General features: G+C 48.1%; 1 protein-coding gene across 1 annotated transcript in view; it reads right to left on the bottom strand.

Moving 5' to 3' along the window:
• Positions 1-102: 102 nt before the first annotated feature.
• Positions 103-21,202, bottom strand: part of LOC138823500 (polycystin-1-like protein 2) — a 67,879-nt gene continuing 46,779 nt past the window's right edge. Inside the window, exons 31-43 of the mRNA XM_070016860.1 lie at positions 17,661-17,889; positions 16,373-16,577; positions 15,116-15,209; positions 13,334-13,468; positions 12,046-12,231; positions 10,823-11,150; positions 9,683-9,816; positions 8,977-9,104; positions 6,884-7,044; positions 2,748-2,958; positions 1,491-1,592; positions 928-1,059; positions 103-351 (exon numbers count right to left, since the gene is read on the bottom strand). Of these exons, the coding sequence (XP_069872961.1) occupies positions 253-351; positions 928-1,059; positions 1,491-1,592; positions 2,748-2,958; positions 6,884-7,044; positions 8,977-9,104; positions 9,683-9,816; positions 10,823-11,150; positions 12,046-12,231; positions 13,334-13,468; positions 15,116-15,209; positions 16,373-16,577; positions 17,661-17,889 (2,144 nt within the window). The 3' untranslated portion in view covers positions 103-252. The remainder of the gene's footprint in view (positions 352-927; positions 1,060-1,490; positions 1,593-2,747; positions 2,959-6,883; positions 7,045-8,976; positions 9,105-9,682; positions 9,817-10,822; positions 11,151-12,045; positions 12,232-13,333; positions 13,469-15,115; positions 15,210-16,372; positions 16,578-17,660; positions 17,890-21,202) is intronic.

The raw sequence follows: 21,202 nt of genomic DNA, 5'->3' as shown, positions 1-21,202 counted from the left end.
GAGTTTTAACTGGCATCATTCAAAGGGAGCTGCTGACCAACAAAAACAATAAATTATTACGCTGTAGAGATTTTTTTCCCATGCCATATAGTTTTTATTTTGAGGAGGAAAGACATTGGAACAAATAGTCTCTACAATAATACCAACTTTATATCTATCTCTTTATACATACATACATATATATATAGCTTACACCCCAGGCAAAGCTTATCCTGGCTGAGTCAACTGAGCCTCAAAGGGTGACTTGGTCTGCTAGCCACTGCTCTGAGGCATCTCTCTTTTACATCCAACACCCAGGAAGCTGAGCATCTTTTCCAGGAGCAAATCCACAATCTCTCCTTCCTCTGACAGCTGCAAAGGAGACAGAACCAGGGGACATATCTGAAGCCATCCTTTTCAGAGGTTTCTTTCTAAGGAGAAGCTATGATTTTCTGTACTCTTAAGGGAGGAGTATGTGTTTCCTCCCTTATGTCTGGGGCTCCTTCCTCTCTGCTGAGCATTCTGGAGTTTTCCTAGTATCATTTTAAAATCCCAAACCAGACAGGAAAAGCTGGATTACAGAACCTAAATTTAAGCAGCACTAGACCTTCTTCTGAGATCATTGCTACCCAGAATGTTTTATTCCATTTATTGTTATTATTACTATTATTAATTATTGCTATTACTTCTGCTTGCTCTGCAATCTGCCTGCAATTGGTGGTTCAGTCACTAGGGTAGTAAATAGTTCCAAATTGGGAAGCAGGAAGCCCAGTTCTGACCTCAGTTCTGCCTTCCCTTGCTTGTGAGCTACAGGAAGTAATTTGCTACTGGGCCTCAGTTTCTCCTCCTACAAAATTATTAGGACTTTGAGTTGCAGTGGTTAACACCACAGCTCAGCTGGTCTCCTCATAGTTCAATGTCAGTGATAGTTTAAGATCAAGAGCTCACCTGATCTTGTTTTTGTTCTTCACTGAAGGCCACCAGAATGACAGAGATAAACAGATTCAGTACCACAAACGTCAAAAACACAATGCAGGACCCAATGAGGAGGGAACCAAGCACAGGGCTATAGTCCAGCACCTGCCAGGAACAAAGTCAGTCATTCCTGGCATTCTGTGTCCTAGTGTCTCCCTCCTGGCTGTAACTCTCAGAAGGAAATTTAGTCCTTAGAGCTGGGAGGGCTTGGAGCCAGGAAGGTCCCTCTGCTTGGGGCTGAGGATGGGAAGGACCAGAGGAGGAACAGGCAGCACCCCTGCCCCCTGCTGCATCCTCACACACATATTCAGCCAAGGCTGACCCTGCTGGAGACCTTCCAGCACAGTCCCCACCCCATCCCCAGGAGTCAATGAATGCCTGGAGTTTCAGGAGCAGGATCTCCAGGGAAGGGTCCTGGATCATGTGACTATGTGATAGCCTGGGAAAGGGGACACAAGGAGGGGAGGGTGGGAGTGCTTTTTCTCATTTTCAGGAAGGTTTGGTACAGACCTTACTTAGTGTCCACACCTCCTTACCTCTTCATAGTTGAAGATCCCTAGCTGAAGGCTGATCAGTGTCTCTGCTGCATCAAAGAGGCTTTTGTAGGAACGGAGTTGCCATCCAAATATTAAGTTTGACTGTTAGAGAGAGAGTGCTCATGGATGAAAGAGAAGATGTGGGACTCCTTCCTTCTACACCAATCCTGCTGTCAGCCATGGCCCACACCACTACCTTCTCTGCCTGGCCTGGCTCAGCTGTCCCTATGGGAGGTGGGTGTAAACATGCACTAATGCTTGAGATGGGATATGTGTGTGTCCCCTCTTTAGGTCCATGCATGCAAGACCATGCATGTGCATATATGTGAGAGTCTGCATGTGTAGCTGTGTAAACACTGGTACCTGCACTCATGCCTCTGTGTGTGTGCACATGTGCACGTGCATGTGTGCATGTGTGCATTCATGTGTTGCATGTTCTGCAGGTGTGTTCACCAGTAACCTCCTCCAGGACCTTGGCTGTGCTCATAGTCTGTGGGTGATCCCAGCTCCACATCACCCAGCACCGGGAGCTCTCTGAGCCTCCTAGGGTTCAGGCACCCACTATCTCAGCCACTATGGCCTTTTTCCATATGGCTGCTCTAAGACTCAGTGAGGAAACTGGATGCTCTGAGACCCCAGCTCTGCCCCAGGGAGTTGCACTGGGCGGACAGGGGGCTGCTTCTATCTTGGACACTGCCTTTCCCCCACCACAACACATCCTCAAGAATTTCCCAGGACTGTGGTATCAGAGGAAGGCCCAGTTCCCCTCACCCCCATCCCGAGTTGTCATTTCTGGTCTCAGACAATACTGAGTATTGCAGAAATCATATACTTGGGTGAGTGTGAGAGTCAGGGGTGTGTATTTGGATGCAAAGGCTCAGAAAAGTGTCTTTGCTTCTCATATTACTTCATGGTGAAAAAAAAAGAGTTGAACATTCAATGCTTTTTTTTTTTTTTGGATTTGTCGCAAATAGACATGATCATCAAAATGCTCTCAGGTGCTAAGGGGCTGGTTAGGGCATTGGTCCTACCAAGTTCATGACTTAGAGTCTAGAGCAGCAAAAACCTATTCTACTGAAGCCCTCAGTCTTTGCCGTTGAGGTGACCACACCACAGATCCCAGTTAAAAGATCTAAACTCAGAAGCTCTACCATCTCCCTCAGGGTCCCAGGGTCTCCCTAATTGTCCCCTCCAGGCTACAAAGTAGCTAAGCTTCGTAGAGACCAGTTCTGAGATTTTCCCAAGAGAGTCACTCACCGCGATGGAATAGGCCAGGAACATGATAACAAGGACGGTGGTAAAGCCTGAAATGTCACCCCAGGCCCGGCAAAGAGCCGACGTGATCATGCTCATTTTGGGATTCAGCCTGAGCAGGTGCCAAAGCTTCACCGTGGACAGGAGTACCAGGAAGGCAATGATATATCCGAGGGCAGCATCGGCTGATGCTGTCTCACTGAAGCTGATACCTCTGTGGGACCAAAATAGGAGGCCATGAGCAGGGCAGCCAGAGGCTCTCCGGATGTAGCATTAGATGTACTGCCATCTCAGGATGCAGGATTAGATGTATCATGATCTCAGAGCCATAATGGTGTTGATAACTGTGATGAGGAGGATGGTGGGGATGACAGCAGTGATGCAGCTGCTGATGGGTGGTGATGGTGATGACAGCGATGGTGACGACACTGGCAGTGAGGAGGAGGATGGTGGGGATGACAGCTGCTGATGGGTGGTGATGGTGATGGTGATGACAGCAATGATGAAGAGAGTGATGGTGTTAGTGATGATGGTGATGATATCATGATAGCTCCTTGACAACTCCTTGTTGATGGAGTCTTTAACTAGCAGTTTTGTTTAATGGAGAACTCTGGAGGAATCTGGAGGAATCATCTCAGGGTGAGGAGGATGAAGGGAAGGGACTTTCTGCTTTAGGATCACCAGATGTTCTGCATCCTGCACATGTATCCACAGCTGGCCTTATATTTGAAGGAAAGAGGGGAGTTCTATCTATTCATTGTGCTAAGTAAGAACCTCAGTTGCTCTGTCTCATCTGAACATCAAGATCATATCTTCCTATCACCATTTCACAGGTAAGGATTGGGAGTTAGCACCAAGTCACACAGCTAGTGACTAAATGGTGACACACTTGTGAGTGCAAGAATGAATAGTCCAGGTGTGTCTGACATTAAAGCCCAGATTCTTTCCAATATCCCAGCTTGTCCTTCATCCTTCTCCTGCCCTTCCATTTTAAATCAGTCTTAATAGTAGTATATCATTAAAAATGACATGGATATTTCCTATTGACATGAAGGACAAAAACAAGTTACAGAAAACTATAGAATCCCAAGCTAGTATAAGGACTTAGTACGGATATATAATTTTTACATAATATAACCAATATTAAATGTTGGTCCTTATATTTAACAATACCATTAATATCATATAATTTATAAATGTGATTATGGGGCTGGGCTGCAGCTCAGTGGTCACTCACATGTACAAGGCCCTGAGATCAATCTCCAGGACCAACAGGAAGGGAAGGGAAGGAGAGGAGAAGGAGGGGACGGAAGAGCAGGGGAGGGGAAACACATTTGGACAGTCAGAGAGAATAGCTCTGATCAGTGGCCGGGCTGCAGGGTTGGGGTCCTCTCCCTGTACCCTAATAAGGGGTCAGAGCTGAGACTATGTAAACAAGGAAGCAAATAATTTAAAATTAATAACTTTTATTAAAATTCAGGATTTGAGTCATAGTATAGCTCAGTAGTAGAGTAGGTGCTTAGTGTACATCAAGGGGGTTTGAGTCCCAGAAAAAGAAAAGAAAGGAAAGGAAAAATTTGAAGGACTGACTGTAAAAACAGCAAAACTCCTGAAATTTGTTATATTTCTGAAATAAACACAAAACTTTGCTTGATTGATCCAAGTTAATTGATCAATCAAAGTTAATTGAGGTTTTCAATATTAATTTCAGCCTTAACTGAGCTTGGGTTCACTGGGCATGCTCAATGCTGGAGCCCTTGCTTAGCATGGGTGAGGTGTTGGGTTGAAGGATTCAATATCTACCACCACCACCAAAAAAAAAAAGAAACCTAATTCAAATTATGGTCAGGTTTCTGTTAAACTAGCAGATTTCACTTATGCTTTCTGACATTCAGTGTCAGAAAGTCACTGACACTGTCACAGTCACTCTGCTGTAGAATTGTTTTTGAGCCATGCAAATAGGAAATCCATCTGGGTGGATGTCAAGAATGAAACATGCTGCTGGGCGCCAGTGGCTCATGCCTGTAATCCTAGCTGAGATCTGAGGATCACACTTCAAAGCCAGCCTGGGCAAGAAACTCCATGAGACTCTTATCTCCAATAAACTACCAGAAGGCCAGAAGTGGTGCTGTGGCTCGAGTAGTAGAGCGCTAGCCTTGAGCTGAAGAACTCAGGGACAGTGCCCAGGCTCAGAGTTCAAGCCCTGCTACCAACAACAACACAAAGAATGAAACATGCTTGGATCCTGGTGAGGAAAGAGCGTGGCCAGTGAGGGCACAGTGACAATCCAGTGTCATCAGCGGTCCTGGGGGACCTACCACAAACAAGGGCATCATTCCTTCCTAGAACGAAGCCTTTGTTTTCTAGCTGTAGCTGATAGGCTTTCTGGGAAGGTCCAGGGAGTCCACATTCAGGGCTGTGTGAGCCAGATGGTACCAGGGACAGAGACTCAGTGTAGCCATAGTAGTCGTGAGAAGGCGGCCATGGATCATGCGTGAGGAGAAGGCTGGGCTGGCTTTGCAATAAAACCAGGCATGGGGCACATGCCTGTGATATCAACGCTGGGCAATCAGAGGCAGGAGGATCAGTGGAGGGATCTGTCCCCAAAATCCAAACCCAAACCAAACCAAGCCAAATCTTATTTACAAAAACAGCAGAGGCTGGATTTGCTCCCTCATGCCTGTTGTTCCTTGCTGACCCTTTCCAGAGCTAAAGCACCTCTAAGTTTTGTGAATGACTATTTCATATAAGCTCACCGTCAGCTTTACTGAAAAGCTGTCTGCTGACAACTTCTGACCTGTGAGAACGCTGTTGATAGGAGACATTTCTGTTGAGGGAGCCTTCAAAGAAGGTAGTTTTATCACATGACTGGTTTGTCACGTGTCTGATAGTTTTGACACATGGCAAACCAGCATAGGACACAAGGCTGGTTTGTTAAATGAATGATATAGCATTAGACTGGAGTTCAAATTCTGAGACCTCTATTTACTTTCTGTGTGATCTTGTATCAGCAACTTGACCTCTCTGAAACTCATTACAAATGATTTTGTCATTTGTTGTTGTTTTTTTTTTTAAAGAGTGAGGTAAGGGGGCTGGGGATGTGGCTTAGTGGTACAGCGCTTGCCTAGCGTGCATGAGGCCCTGAGCTCAATTCCTCAGCACCACAAAAAATAAAAAGTGGGGGATGATAATATTCTTAGAGGTCTCAGAAATATTAAAATAGGTGAGGCTGTGCTTTTATCAATGCTTTTATCACAATGGGTGACTTTCAACAATAAGTCTAATGTTAGATATATCTGTAAAAAGGGTGATGGGAAAAATGCAATTACCCAAAGCAAGCCATTTGATCCTGGAGCCACATAATCTAGGGGGGTGGGGGTAAGGGTGTCCATGCACACGTGCATGCTGTTACTGGGGCTTGAACTCATGGTCTTGGCACTATCCTTTAGTATTTTCACTCAAGGCTAGTGTCTAACACTTGAGCCACAATTCCACCTTTTTGGCTTTTTGTTGTTTTTGAGATAAGAATATCATGGACTTTCCTGTCCTGCCTCATTTTGAACCGCAGTCTTTAGATCTCTGCCTCCTGAGTAGCTAGGATTATAGGCATGACCACTGGTACCTAGCTAAAAGGTAGATCTAATTACATCTTCTCTACCTTTCTACTGTGTGGCCCTGGTAGTCACCTGGGTTTCTGAGTTTCTGTTTCTGTGCGAAGTGGAGTGATGATACCATCCACCTTCATCCATTCCTGTTTATCCTATGAGTATTAGACATGAGTTAATCCATCCTGCCTGGGACAGAATGAACACTTGATGTGTGCCCTCAGAGACTGCTCACTGTGGCACTGTCTCTTCCAACATGTCTTCTCCAAATCTGGGTGGAACCCAAACCAATGCTGTATGCACATGTAAAGTGATATTATACTTTGTCGTAAAGAATCCTTTCCAGTCGTATGTGCTCCAGACCCCACCCCTGAATCTAGGGGGCACCTGCAGTTACTTCTGCTGAGGGCCCTGCGGTGAGCGGAGGGTTAGGTCAGCAAGGTCCCCGAGGTATCCTTCCTACAGCTGGAGGGAAGGGGGGAAATAAGCGGGGGGGGGGGGTGGGTGTCGGGAAGCTGAGAGGCGACCACTTACCCTGCCCTGTGCTCCCGGTAGTACTGCAGGTCACGCTCTGCGAGCACAGCCCTCTTTACAAACACCGCCAGAGCACTCCAGCTGGCTAGGATGATGGCCAGTTCTAGAAGGTTCCACTTGCTGCTGAAATAGCCCCACTTCAGCCTCTTCATGAGCTTGCCCTGGGAAAGGAGCCAAGATTCTGTCAGAAGCAGTGGTCCTGACTGCCACTCCCAGCCAGGAAAGCAGGGACTGGGAAACAAGGCCTGGGGAGGCTCAGAGGTCCTGGCCCTGTTGGCAAAATGCCTTGAGGCCTCTCCCAGCCTTGTACACAGCCTCACTTGCTCCCACCCCTAGCTCCAACTGAAGGACTTATGAGAGTAAATACAATATCTAATAAGGGGGAAAAAACCCTTTTTCCCCATGCAAAGAAAGATTCTCCTTCAGTCCCTTGCTTTTCAGAGTCTTTAGAAAACCTGTCATTGTAAACTCTCTCCCTGCTTCTTGAAGATATATCTTTTTGAAACCTAAACAAGCCTCTTGATAGCTTTCTGCCTAGGAAAAGTCTTTCTCAAGGACCTGGGAACCGTCTCTTCGGTGTGTGGTTATAGAGGAAGGTAGTACCCCAGTTATTTCTAGGGTCCCTAAGTGGGCAGGAGCCAACTCCACAGACACCTGACTCAAGTTACCAAACTCCCAGTCACAAAGGTCAAGTCTGTCTTTCCTTTTAAGGCAGTTAGTAAATACTGGTGACCCGAGGACCAGGTGACTTTAGGATGGAGGAGGTGATAGATGGTGTGTCCAGTCCAGGCCCTCTCACCTAAGGACAAGTGTGGTGGGTGGCATCTGCCTGTCTGTATAAGCACATGAGTTTTCTTTCTGTCAGTGATCTCTGAGTGCATTACCCATGATGCACCTCACATGCTGGTCTAATGCTTATTCAGTACTAATGCTGCTTTCTGTAGAGAGGAGGAAGGAATGTACAGATGTAGTCTCATTTTTGTTTTTGTTTTTTTGAATTATTGATTGTGTTTGTTGTTGTTGTTTGGTTGGTCATGGGGCCTGAACTCTGGGCCTGGGTGCTGTCCCTCAGCTCTTCAGCTCAAGGATAGCACTCTATTACCTGAACCATAGCACCACTTCTGGCTTTTTCTGCTTATGTAGTGCTGAGGAATCAAACCCGGGGCTAATGCATATAAGGCAAGCACTCTATCACGAAGCCACCTTCCCAGCCCTTTGTTGGTTATTTTTTGAGACAGAGTTTGTTAGATAGCCCAGGCTGGCCTCAAACTCAAAATCTTCCTACCTCAGCCTCCAGAAGGCTAATGACAAGTGTGAGCTATGACACTGGGCTGGCATCCTGTTTTATGAGGCTCATTTTCTGGCATAGGTGGTGAATATGAAGGTCAGGCATTATACTCTGGATTCAAATGTTGATGATGGGGGCTGGCGATATAGCTCAGTGACAGAGCTTGCCTAGCATGCATGATGCCCTGGGTTCTATACATAGCACAGCAAAATAGAAAAAAAAGACATATAACTTTGGATAAATAACAACTCTGGGCTTTTGTGTTCTTAGGACAGTACTTCTCATACGTAAGCCCCAAACACACCTTGACTTAAAAGAATTACTGAAGCAGAGGACAGATCCCAAGATACTGTATGCCTTTAGGTTTCCATCCCATGTACACTTTTAGTGGGAGGTGGGGGGGGCATATCACCTGTTTCTGGCAACATCTTCAAATTCTCATCAACAGCTGTGCCTTCCTGGTACAGCACATCAGTGAAGGTGGTGAGGGATTTTTCCCGATTACCAGGGACCACAGATGACAGTAAAAGGTGCACAGAGCTCCCCAGCCTGAACTCAGAGACTCCTCTCCCCCTATCGCCCGCTCTTAGAAGGTTCAGTAGCCACAGGACCTCCTTCCCAGGCTAGGCTGTAGACAGAAGCTGAGTTCAGCTGTCAGGACCTGAGGTTTCCAGGCAGATACCTAAAGCAAAGATGTTCCTTCCTCCCCCTTCAGGCCCCATTTCAAAGAGTGGGAGAGGGGAGGGTCAAGGATCAGGTTCCCCCCAACTCCATCTCTGCCCTGGGTGTCCCACATCCCCCTCACCTGCACCACCATGTAGTAGAAGAGGAAGACGAAGTAAAGCAGCTCTGCTACCACCACGAAGGGGTGCCAGCCATCGGTGAAGGGGTACAGACGCAGGCTCTGCAGAGTTGCATGTGTGAAGAAAGTTCCTGGGAAGCAAAATGCTTTTAATTGAAGTTTGTTTTTTGTTTTTAGTAGTTGTGATTAGCATTTTAATGATGAACGGTAAGGAGAAAGAAATAGAATGAACATGAATTACAACAGCATCCCACATAGAGTTAAAGTAAATATCGTTTGTGAGGCCTTGGTATCGTGTGTGTGTGCGCGCGCGCGCGCACGCGCTGGATTAGGGGACAAAATGTACTTCCAGTGTGGATTTAGGAACTATACTATGTCTAAAATATTCTTTCAGGTAACCTTCTATGAAGTCCCTGGCAGACCCTCACTGAGACTCCCCACCCCACCTCCAATACGGTGAGATGCACCAACTGCCATCAAACTCCACCCAGGTCCTTTTGGGATAATGAGGGAGACAAGACCACTCCAGTGCCTGGACTTTTGGGAGCTAGGGATGTACAGCATCAGGGAAAAATCAGGACCCAACCCCCTAGCCTCTTGGAGGTGGGGCCTAGCTGGTCGGGAGACTCAGGAGACTTGGCCTGGGATGGGGGTGGGGGGTGGGGGATGGGGGGTGGGGGTGGCAGGGTTTCTAGGCAAGGCAGCTCACCCAGAGCACTGGTCTCCAGCATGAGTGTGACAACACAGAACAGGTTAACATTGGCATTGTAGACAGTGAACTCCACAAACACAGCCCTGGTCAGGGTGTCCAGCCAGGTGTGGTCAAAGAGATACTGGAGTATTCTGTAGGAAAGAAGGTTCTTTAGAGTGTCTTCATCATGCATCCTCATCCCTGCTTTTCAGCCCCTGGACAAGACCAGCTTCCTATCCAAACCTTTTCCTTTCTCTCTCTCCCCCTCCCTCTTTCCCTCCCACCCTCCCTCTTTGTCTCTCTCCCTCCCTCCCACCCTCCCTCTTTGTCTCTCTCTCTCCCTCCCTCCCTCCCTCTGTCCTCTCTGCTCCTGGGACTCTGGTGCTATCTGTTCCAAGGGGATGGTCACAGTATGCTGGTGCATGGCATTAAATTTTGGCACATGTGGTCTTGTGGCCATTATAGTGGAACTTTTCAAAGTGGGAGATCCCCAGACAAGCATCTGAGAAGTTGTTGGAAATTGAGAGTCTCAGGCCCCATCCAAGACCTGCTGCATCAGAAACACTGGGCCCAGGGAGCCTGGGGATATGTGCTTGGATGGACAAGTCTGAGAGTCATTGTATTAGAGGAAGCTTCTAAACTGGGCCGGGGGGGGGGGGGTGGGGGGGGCGCTGAGGTGAGCCACAGCTGCAGCTCCCAAGGTCACTCTAGGCTGGCAGCTCTCCTGGATCAGCTTTGAGAACTGGCTTCCAGGTAGGGTAGAAAGAACAGGAGCCCTGGTGGTGGCAGAGGGCCCTGGCCTCAAAGCCTGGCTGCCTCTTGGGTCAGCTACTGACTTCTCCATACCTTGTTAACACCAAAACGGGTGTTAACAGCAGTGCCTCCAAATGTTGCAGGAGAACCAATGAACGTGTATGTATGTGTGTGCACGCGCGTGCATAGTAACAATTGCTGGAGGGGAATATTTCTTTCATTACATATTTCATTGCATATTTCTGGGACCCCAAAATATGACTTGAATGATTGTCTCCTCTCAGCCTCTCCCACAGTGATGGGAATTAACCTGGCCCAAGCCTACACGAAGGTTGCCTTTTCCAATCCAACATGAACTCTTAACAACGGCTCCACTCAGTGGCAAGAGAATCGAGTCAGCTTTACCTTGACGCGTTTTTGCGATCGGTCCCCAGGGGGACCACATAGCCTCCTCCCCCGTACACTGTGAGTTTGCCCCACATGGGAAAGCCCCGACGCTGACGCTGGCTCTGGTATTCCCAAGCCTGGGGGAAGTCACTGCTGGTATTAGGGGCGGAGGCGGTCCAGCCTTCCCCGTAGTCTGCCAGGTCTTCAACATCCAAGGAATAGGGGGCGTGGCATCCATCAAAGGAAGCCTGAAGCTGCTGGGCAAGCGGACAGGAGCTTTTCCGGACCCTCACTTGGCGAACGTGGGCACTGCCAACCAGTTTGGAGTTCCCATCAGTGACAAAGCCTAAAGATGAACACAAGGTGGGAAAGTCCAGCAACCGAAACACATTCCCTTCCCCTGGTGCAGATGCTGATAGGAACTAAAGGGTACCTAATAGAGCGACAGCCAAGAGAAGCTCAGGGCCAGCCATTCATTCAAATGACCTCCTCCCCTCTCCATCTTGCACCTACTCACTCCCTGCATAAGTTCTTCGAGGGAAGGGGATTGTACTCTACCATCCTGTCATCCACCTGTACCCTTCCCCAACCCACACACATCTTAATGGTTACATGCCAGCAACACAGCCGCTTTTATGTTGTATGCACCAGTCCCTTTTCTCCATCACCACTGGCTCCATCGCCACTGCATCAACCCCTGCCATAACAGTTGTGTTCCCCCCAGCATCCTGATTCGCCTACCCTTCTATGCCAGCTTCCACTGGAACCCTTCTCAGAACACAGATTCATGGGGCTCCCTCTCAGGATGCCTCTTGTCCTTAAGGATAAACCATGAACCACTGAGCTCCTTCATGTGCAGATTCCTATCTGTAGCTCCTACTCTGCTTCACACAGGCCTCCCTTCCCCTCCTGAAGTAGCCATTCTCAGTGATTTGTAGTTCTAAGGACATGTTGTGGTGTACCAGGCTTGGCTTTTTTCATCATGTTTTTTCCTAGTACACTTGATTTCACCTAAAGATATTCTCACACCTGTAATCCAAGCACTTGGGAGGCTGAGGCAGGAGGATTGCCAGCTCAGGACCAGCTTGGGTTATATTACATAGTGAGACCCTGTCTCCAAATAAAAAGACATTCTCTGATTAGAATCACAGGCGAGTTGGTGGCCCAGGCCTCACAGGGCTCCTAAGTGACCTGCACCTGCTTCCAGACAGTAGCTCAATCTACGTGTCTGGGGACTGTACCTGGGTGATGACCATACAGGTTGTTCATGAGGGTAGTATTGGCCCATTCGAAGAACCCCTGGAAGCCCAGGACAGCGGAGAAGCCTTGTGTGAAGCTGTGCTCAAGGTGCCTGTTGAAGTGGTAAGCACTGGGATCCCTCTGCCCATAGGCCACCAGCAGCAGCATCCACAGGAAGCCCAGGTATGCTTGAAAAGATGCACAGTCGCAGTCAGGTAGTCTGGGCAGAAAATTCTGTGGTGCAAGGCTCCAGACAGTGGAGGTCTTGGAGGCCAGACCACTGCCCCCCCCCTCGTCCCCCCTCCCCACCAAGACCAGCAGAACTGATCCTTGTGGAGACAGCAGAGGGGAGTGAAGCACACAGACCAGAAGGTATTCTCTCTGGGTTCAGATACTAGAAGGTATTCTCTCTGGGTTCAGATACTAGCTCTTCCTCCCTCCTTGACCATGGCAAGGGATTCAGCCCCTGTGTAGCCTGTTGTACAATTTGGTCAAAAAGATCATACATGTTTCTTAAATAGAAAATGTAAATGGGGCATGTGCCTCATTACATTGCTGAGGCTACAATACTGACAGTGGACATGGCTGCCCCCGTGTGCCACCTGACACTCTGGGGATGGGAGTGTGATGTGAGGGTCTGGGCCAGGGCCCAGGCATCTGCATTCTGAGAATCTCCCCCCATGCAGACGTAGATGGACACTCGTGAGTAGGATCATTTTGGAGTGGACTACATGCTGTCCCTGAGGTCCTCTGCAGGGCTGAACCCATCATGGCTTCGTTCCCTCCTGGTGGGCCTCCTTCCTACCAATGTTTCTGGGATCACCTCTGGATCTGCCTGTACCCAGTCTGCTTTGGAGAGACCTGGGTGAAGACACTGAAGTCTGGCCTCTCCCAGGCAGAGGCCTGGGGAGAGCCTCTCTGATGGCATGGTGATTGGGCTGAAATCAACCAAAGGAAAGGTGCAAGGAAGCGTGGGCACATTCCAGGCAGATCAGATAGAACAGTCTGGTCAAAACCTGGGTTCAGAAGAGTGCAGGGGATCCTGGGAGCTGCAAAGGCCAGTGTGGATAGAACTCAGGGCTTGGGGTATCAAGAGGGGGGACTTGCGGCGGTGGAGCCACAGGAGAGAGCTCAGAAGATCCTAAGGGCCATGGAGCCCCACCAAAACACATGGTTAAGTACAGTGAGTGGTGATCTAGGGAAATGGAGGCTTGGAGGTCACGAGGCACTTCTGAGGTTGCACACAGTACCTTCTGAGTCTGTGCTGAGAACCAGGGGAAGGCCACCTACCCACGACTTCTCTGATGAGGGCATAGGCTTTCTGTTCCTTGAGGCGAGTGGTTTTCATCCTCTCAACAGCGGCAGCAAGAGGTGGCTGGTAGTCCTTGCTGCTGTGTCTGCGCATTCGGGACTGGGTACAGGGGCCTGCAGAGACAAGGAGGCAGCAGTCCCCAGATGGGGGTCTGCAGCCACAGGGCTCTGCCTTCACCAATCATCTTTTGGACCCCAACAGCATTTGTCACCTCTTGCCTCCCTCTTGGACTCATTTCCACTTGTGATCTACTATCTCGGGTGTCCAAAAGCAGAGAGACCTCTAGAAAATTATAAAACAGATCATGCCTCTCATCCCTCATTACCCCAGATCCCCTATGCCCTGCACGACCTGCTCCCCAGCCCTGCTCCCCCCAACCCAAACCCATGTTTCCAGCCAAACTGTCAGTGGTTGCAATAAAAGTATCAGTTCTGTCCCACCTCAGGGCCTTCACACATACCCAGTGTGCAGTCTTTCCCTCCCCCTATCCTTCAGAGAGCAGCTTAGGTGCCACCTCAAAAGAGAGGCCTGCGATGTCTTGTTCTCTCCCAACCTTCTTGTTTGCATCTCAATTCACACTTAGCTGTTGCCTTCCTAGATGCCCATTTATTCCAGGGCCGGTGACCATTCATCTAGTCAGTGCCAGGTTACCTGAGGGGAGGGGAGGGCTGACTTCAGCTGGATCACAAGGCCCTGCCTAGGGTGACAAAGCTTCTCTAAATCTGAATTGTAGCCATGGTTACATAACCCTGTAAATTTACTAAAATCCAACTGCATCCAACAATGGATGATTTCTGTGCAAATTATGTTCCTGAGTTTTCTGGCACACAGCCTGAAGATTTGCCAAAGGAACATTTGAATTAATATTTAATTGTTTTGGAGGCTGCATCTCTTTGGAGAAAAATTAACCTTTGGTCTTGAAAGAAGACTTTAATGGACTTTTTGGATATGAAAAGCCAAAACTACCCTGGAATGGAAGAGCACAAGCTCAGATCAAGGTACCCACACTGCACAATGGGGGATGCACGTGGCTTGTTTGTGGGTTTCCCATTATTTCCTCTATAAGTCAAGAGTGATTACTACACAGTTGATTGTGTCTTGTTGGCTTGTGTTGGTGTACACTTTCACTGTCACCAGCTTTGCTCTGGGGGTCCTGGTTGAGAAGTAGGGAGGAAGGGTCAGTGACTTCTTAAAACAGGGGTCAGCATGGCCATGTGCCCATAAAGCTTCATCTACAAACTCAGGTGTAGAGGGAAGAGTGGGATGTAGCTCAAGTTGTTGGACGAGGATGTGGTCCTCAGTACTGAAAAACACAAATCCAGAGTGTGGGAGGGTGTCAGATTTGGCCCTCTCTGTAGTTTGCCTACTTGTGGTCTCGAGGCTGTAGTATACTGCCGTTTTTTCAGCATCTGCAAGCTGCTTGTCCGTTGGTTTTCGTTTTAAAGCCTGGGAACATGCATCTTAGGAAGCAAACTGCCTGCTGAGGATTGCATTGAGGAGGGCAGCCATGATAGGAAGCAGGGGCCCGGAAGTAGTTCTTCCGGCTGAAGGAAGGGTCAGAGGGAGTGAGTTGTCAGGGAAGGAATGAGGCTGCTCAGGAGACAAGGAGGAAGACACTATTGTCTGGCTGGCTTGGAGTGACTCACAAATCCCGCATGAAGGCTGGTGGAGAATGGGGACTGGGGAACACCTGTGCCCAGGATCCTGCAGAGATTGTAGGAAAGCCAGACCCCTGACTCTTCCCACCAAGACCCTATTACCTGGGCCATGCAGATGTTCCTGCAGCAAGGATACATTGTCCTCCTCGTCTTCTCTCTTCAAGACCAGTGCAAAGAAAGCAGCAAAGCCTAGCACCTGAAAATCACCAGTGTGAACCCTAAGACTGCAGTGGTCACTGTAAGGCTGGTCTGAGGGGAACAGGATTGGGGGCCCATCTGTGCACAGGATACAGGAGCTGGCCTCTTAGAGCAGCAAGGTGAGAAAGTCCTCCATGGAGGCTAGTCTTAGGAGAGGTGGGGGCCACCCATCAGAGACTGGCAAGTCTTTGAACTCACCTGAGCTTTCCCACCTGCTGCTCGCCTGCCTAAAGGGTCTCATCTTGATGCATGGAGTTACGATCCCACCCTGATCCCACCCCTGCTTCCCTACATTGAGGACATACATACCCCAAAGACTGCACCTTGTGAACAAGGCTCAGCACACACCCTTTCTCAATAGTCTCCTAACCTAACCTGTACCCCATAAAGGGTAACCCCATAAAACCTGGTGGGTGCTCACAGGTTTTTGAGTCTTACTGTCACGGCTGTTCAGGGTAGAATGGTAGATGTGGGTAAGGTAGGTGTGGTGTGGGGGATTTGTCAAGGTGTCCCCTCCTTTCTGCAGCTCTCCCCACATCCCAGCACAGCCTTTCTTCCTCCTAGGGGCTCCCCGGGCCCTCCTCCCAGGGGAATCTGCACTACCACCACCCAGGTCTGAGCTTAGTGCTTCTCCATGCAATGTACTTGGGGATGTTTCCCATGTCAGAAATAGAAGTCTAACTCCTACCCGATGCACACATTTAATGTCTGGGTGGTTTTTGTTTTGATTTGTGTTTTTTTCTTTCCTGAAGGGATTGTTCCTTTAAATCAGAAGGTTCTCCAGACTGAGGAAATAGAGTATGACACATACTTACATACACGTATGGACTAGGGCTAGATGCTTGTGATTGGAACTTCTTTTTTTGTGGGAGGGGCCATGTGTGAGTTAGGCGACCACTCTAACTACTAAGTATTGCAGGCCTGTGATCTTAACTTCCTAACCTCAAGTTTTCTCATGTGTAAAAATTCCCACAATCCTCAGGGTGATTTTGAGTATGAAATCCATGCCTCTCTGTACATTAACCTCCCTGCCCCAGGTCCTTCTCAGAGGTGGTGCTTCATATATTGTTTGTTGAGTGCATCAAGGAAGGATCCCTAAGCCTGAGGACAGGACTATTCATAGGCAGGTGAAGGTGGTTGGTTTGGGGCAAGAGTCCTGACCTTAAGTGGCTGTGTGATGAACACACTCTCCACAAGGGAGACAGCCATGGAGATGAGCCACCTGAAGGAGCTGGCGTGCCCATAGTGCAGGCCGTAGAGCATGGTGAAGAAGGCTGCCACACCACTTGTGGCTGCCACCAGGAGCCAGCCCACCAGAACACACCACCAGGGCAGACCTCGAAGGGGCCTGCTGGCCCGAGGAGTTCTGCAAAGGAAGGTTGACAGTCAGGGTGGCACCAGCAGACTCAAGTTCAAATCCCAATCTGTTCTCATCATTTGCATGACCTTTGCCAAGATGGTTGACCAGTTAGCCCTTCGTTTCCCCCTCTGTAATCTGCACCTCCTTTGGAGGGCCATTCTGTAGTTGGCCAAATAAGAGCAGTGGCATTTACTCACCTTGTTGCACTCATTCTTTCTGTCCTCACCTCCTTCCTTTTTAGGGGGTACAGATGGAATATTTAAAAGTAAATTCGAGATTATACAAAATCATCCCTAATTACTTCAGAATGCTTCTCAAACGTCATTTTCTTACCAAATTTCTGTGCCATTGTCACCTATCAATCCCTTAATGACATCTGGTAACCTGGCTCTCTCTCTCTCTCTCTCTCTCTCTCTCTCTCTCTCTCTCTCTTTCTCTCTCTCTCTCTCTGTGGTACTTGGGGTTGAGATCACAGCCTGGTGCTTGTTAGGCAGAGTTCTACCACTTGAGCCATACACTCAGCTGTTTTTGCTTTAGCTATTTTCTGAATAGGGGCTCTCATTTATGCCCAGGCTTGCTTGGACCACAGTCCTCCTATTTTCCCTTTCCATGTAACCGAGATGACAGGTACATACCACCATACCCAGCTATTGGTTGAGATGAGGCTCTCACTCACTTTTTGCCTGGGCTGAACTTGACCCTCAATTCTATCAATCTCTACCTCCTGAGTAACTACAACTACAGGTGTGATGCTATGCCTGGATTAAAATTTTACTAGTTATTGCAAAACACAATGTATTTTCAGTTTGAATGAGGAGATAGGCATTATTCCCATTTTATAGATGAAGAAATAGGCTCAGAGAGGTTGAGGGCTGGCTTGAAGGTACACAACCAGGAAATAACTATATGAATATAGTTATACTTGGGGGCTGTATCTTCCAAAAATAGCTCTGTTCACCAGAATGTTCATAGGAACCCTGAATCCCTTCCTCCTGGGAGGTCAGCGGGGAGGGGAGGTATCCTTTTAAGGTTGGTCAGGATGTGCTATCCCATGGCCAAGCCCACTTAGTCCCTGGGGAAGTGGATGACCTGGTATGTGCTGGGACCCGGGGGCCACACTGTCCTCCGAGACAGCGTTTCAAGGTCTGCAGCTGCCTGAGGGCCTGAGCATAGCTGTGGTGCTGTGGGAAGGCCCTAGGCACCACCAGCCTCAGCTCCTTCTCCACATGCTCCAGCTGAAGGTAGAGACACTGCCTGCAGGTACTGTCCTTCCAAAGGGCACTCGAGGCCAGCTCAGGCTTGGGGTGTCGTGTTTTCCCTGGGGGACAAGAGAAAAACAGCCAGTTGGTACTGAGTGATTAGTGACAACAGTCAATCAGCTCTAACACACACACACATACACACACACACAGAGTTAAGAGAGCAACAGCTTTGAATTAAAACACTTGCCACGCCATGAGACATCAGAGGTGCTGAGAGATTGAGGGTGAGGCTTGTAAGGCTGGCTTTTCAATTTGAATGCTTTCCTTTTAGGTTTATTTAAAAGACAGTTTCAAGATTTCCTTACACTCAAAAGAGGAGAGAAATGCCAAGTGTGGTGTCACACAACTATAATCCTAGCTACTCAGAAGGAGGAGGCAGGATGGTTGTGAGTTCAAGCATAGCCAGGAAAAAGTTAATGAGATCATACCTCAAAAATAAAATAGGTGGCACTAGTAGCTCACACCTGTAAATCCAAGCTATTGGGAGGCTGAACCAGGAGGATCATGGTTTGAGGCCACTCCAGGCATACATGTGAGAGACACCCCCCGCTTCTCAACTGCCATTTAGGTGTGGTGGGATTCATCTGCCACCCCAGATATGTAGGAGGCAGAGATCAGGAGGATGTAGGCCAGAAAACAGGGTATTGTGCCATATTTCTGTCACCCCAGCTTTGATCAGAAGCCTAAAATAGGCAGATTGTAGTCCACGCCTATATCCAGGCAAGAAGCAAAACCCTATCTCAAAAATAACCAGGGGCTGGGAATGTGGCTCAGTTGTAGAGTGCTTGCCTAGCATGTATGAAACCCTGGGTTCGATTCCTCAGTATTATATAAACAGAAGAAGCTAGAAGTGGTACTGTGGCTCAAGTGGTAGAGTGCTAGCCTTGAGCAAAAGAAGCTCAGGGCCTGAGATCAAGCCCTAGGACTGGCAAAATAATAATAATAATAATAACAACCAATGCAACCAGACACTTGTGGCTCACACTTTTAATCTTAGTCACTTGGGAAGCTGAGAAGAAGAAGACTAAGTTTGGAGGCCAATCCCAGGTAGAAAAGTCCACAAGACTGTCTCCACAGAGGGAGGCTGGTGGTGGTGCCTGTGATCACAGTGGATCTTGGCTCAGGTGCATGCCTGAGTGGGAAGTAAGACCTTATCCTAAAAAAAAAATCAGTGAAAAACAAGGGTAGAGGTATGGCTCACTACAGCATGCCAACCTAGAAGGTGCAAGGCCCTGAGTTCATGAGGTCAGAGAGAGAGAGGAGAGAGAAATGCCATGTTCATCACCCCACTGTAACAGTTACCAGCTTTTACCCTATGTGTCTCATCACTGCTACACAGTGTTCTCCTTCCAAAGTATTTTATAGCCTATCCTTGATAAAGCTGTCTCTCATCTACAAATGCACAACTGTTCGAACCTGAATCTAAATCTTATTTTACCTGGTGCCAAGGAGGGTTAGGGTTAAGTTTTGTGTGTGTGTGTGTGGTTGAACTCATAGTTTCGCATTCACTGAGCTTTTTCACTCACAGCTGGTGCTCTACCACTTGAGATGTTCCTCCAGTCCAACAATATAAGTGTTCACCTTGTGTCTCAGTATTTTTTTTATTATGAAACATTCTAAACATACACAGATAGAGTAGTGATGAGAGGTAACTGCATCACCCAGCTTCAACACAGACAGCTTCCGCATGTTTTACCCACACACACCCACCACCTCCAGGAGGGCAGATTCCAAAACTTGTATCACTTCCTTAAATAATTTAGACAGTTCTGGAGAAGGTAAGGACTTTCTGATAGGATATCTGCTATATCATTGTGTGTCTTTAAAATGATTGACAGTCATCCCATCAAATACCCAGTCAGTCATGATAGATCTTGAGTAGCTTGTTCAAATTTCAGATTACTAACTTTCTCCCTCCCTCCCTCCCTTCTTCTCTCTCTCTCCCTCCCTCCTTCCCTTCCTTCCTTCCTTCTTTCCTTCCTTCCTTCCTTCCTTCCTTCCTTCCTTCCTTCCTTCCTTCCTTCCTTCCTGCCTGCCTGCCTTCCTGCCTTCCTGTCTTCCTGCCTTCCTGGCTTCCTGTCTTCCTGCCTTCCTTCCTTATGCTAAAGATCCAATCCTGGGTCTCACAAGTGTTTTTTTGTTTTGTTTTGTTTTTTATCACTGAGATATATCCCCACCCCTTTAAATTTGTATGTGTTTGTTTTTGAGACAGTCACATTCTATAACCCAGGCTAGCCTCGAATTAGAGATCTTCCTACTTCAGACTCCCAAGTGCTGGGATTACAGGCATGATATACCATGCCTGGCTAAAATTTAAAAAAAAAAAACATCGTTTTGTATATGTATAAATCACAGAAAGAACACATCTATTATAAGAAAAGAAGAACAAATTCAAATCTTTCCACTATTCCCTTTGACTTTTAAGAGAAACTGGATTCTATAAATGGAGCCGGGCCTCAGCGCTGGTCCTGAGGTGAAAGGTTGGACAGGTGTTTGTCTTCCCAGGGGCTTTGTGCATAACAAAATAGAGCTCTCTCCCTCATGGCCCCTTCCCTAGTCACTAGTGAGAGACGAATGGGAAAATAGAATGTGTATGTGGGGAAGGTTGTGGTTGGGTACACCCATCACTGATAGTCTTTGATTCCCACTAGGTAAATGCCTGGAGCAGAGTCCAGTCCTACTTCTGTCTGACTGGAAGCCTCTCCCTCCACCTCCTCCCAGACTGGCCTTCCTCACCGAACTTCAGCTAAAGAGTCCAACGTCCACATTCTGTGTCGCAAGACTTCTGCTCATGTTTTGGGAAGATACCATCCCTGCCAATCATAACATTGTCAGGTGCGGCCTAAGCATTTTCTGTAGCTTATGATCTCACTCAGTCCTCACAACAAGCCACAGAGCTAGGTGGATCAACACCTCTGTTTTGGAGAGGAGCAGCCTTGTAGGGCTTGAGCAACTTGCCCTAAGCTGCAGAGCTACATTGGCACCTTGGTGATTCCCAGAATCTCCAGTCTAGCATTCTTCTCAAAGTCCGTGGCCCACTGCCAGCATGTCTAGTTGTGAGTGCCAAATCCCCCAAACCCATGGTCAAGTATGGGGTGCAAGCAGTGATGGCCTTCGTGGGTCACCCTGGGCATAATCCTTCCAGTGGCTGGAGCATAGGGTCAGACAATCCCAGCTCTACAGTAAGGAGGTGAGACCTTGCCCAAAGGGCAGGCGTCCTCTACTTCAATGGTTGACTTAAGGTTCAGTTGGCCTCTCCCCACTTTGTCAATGATGGAAAACCTACTACACAGATAGGAAGGTGCCAAGAGAGAACCCCGGAGACCAATTCAAGCCAGAACAGTGTGCTATGGGTGGAACTTTTAAAAA

This window comes from Dipodomys merriami, unplaced genomic scaffold (assembly GCF_024711535.1).
Source record: "Dipodomys merriami isolate MVZ:Mamm:240054 unplaced genomic scaffold, mDipMer1.0.p SCAF_120, whole genome shotgun sequence".
Classification (NCBI taxonomy): domain Eukaryota; kingdom Metazoa; phylum Chordata; class Mammalia; order Rodentia; family Heteromyidae; genus Dipodomys; species Dipodomys merriami.
The sequence above is the reverse complement of the archived record's forward strand: the minus strand, read 5'-3'. Positions and strand labels throughout refer to the sequence as shown.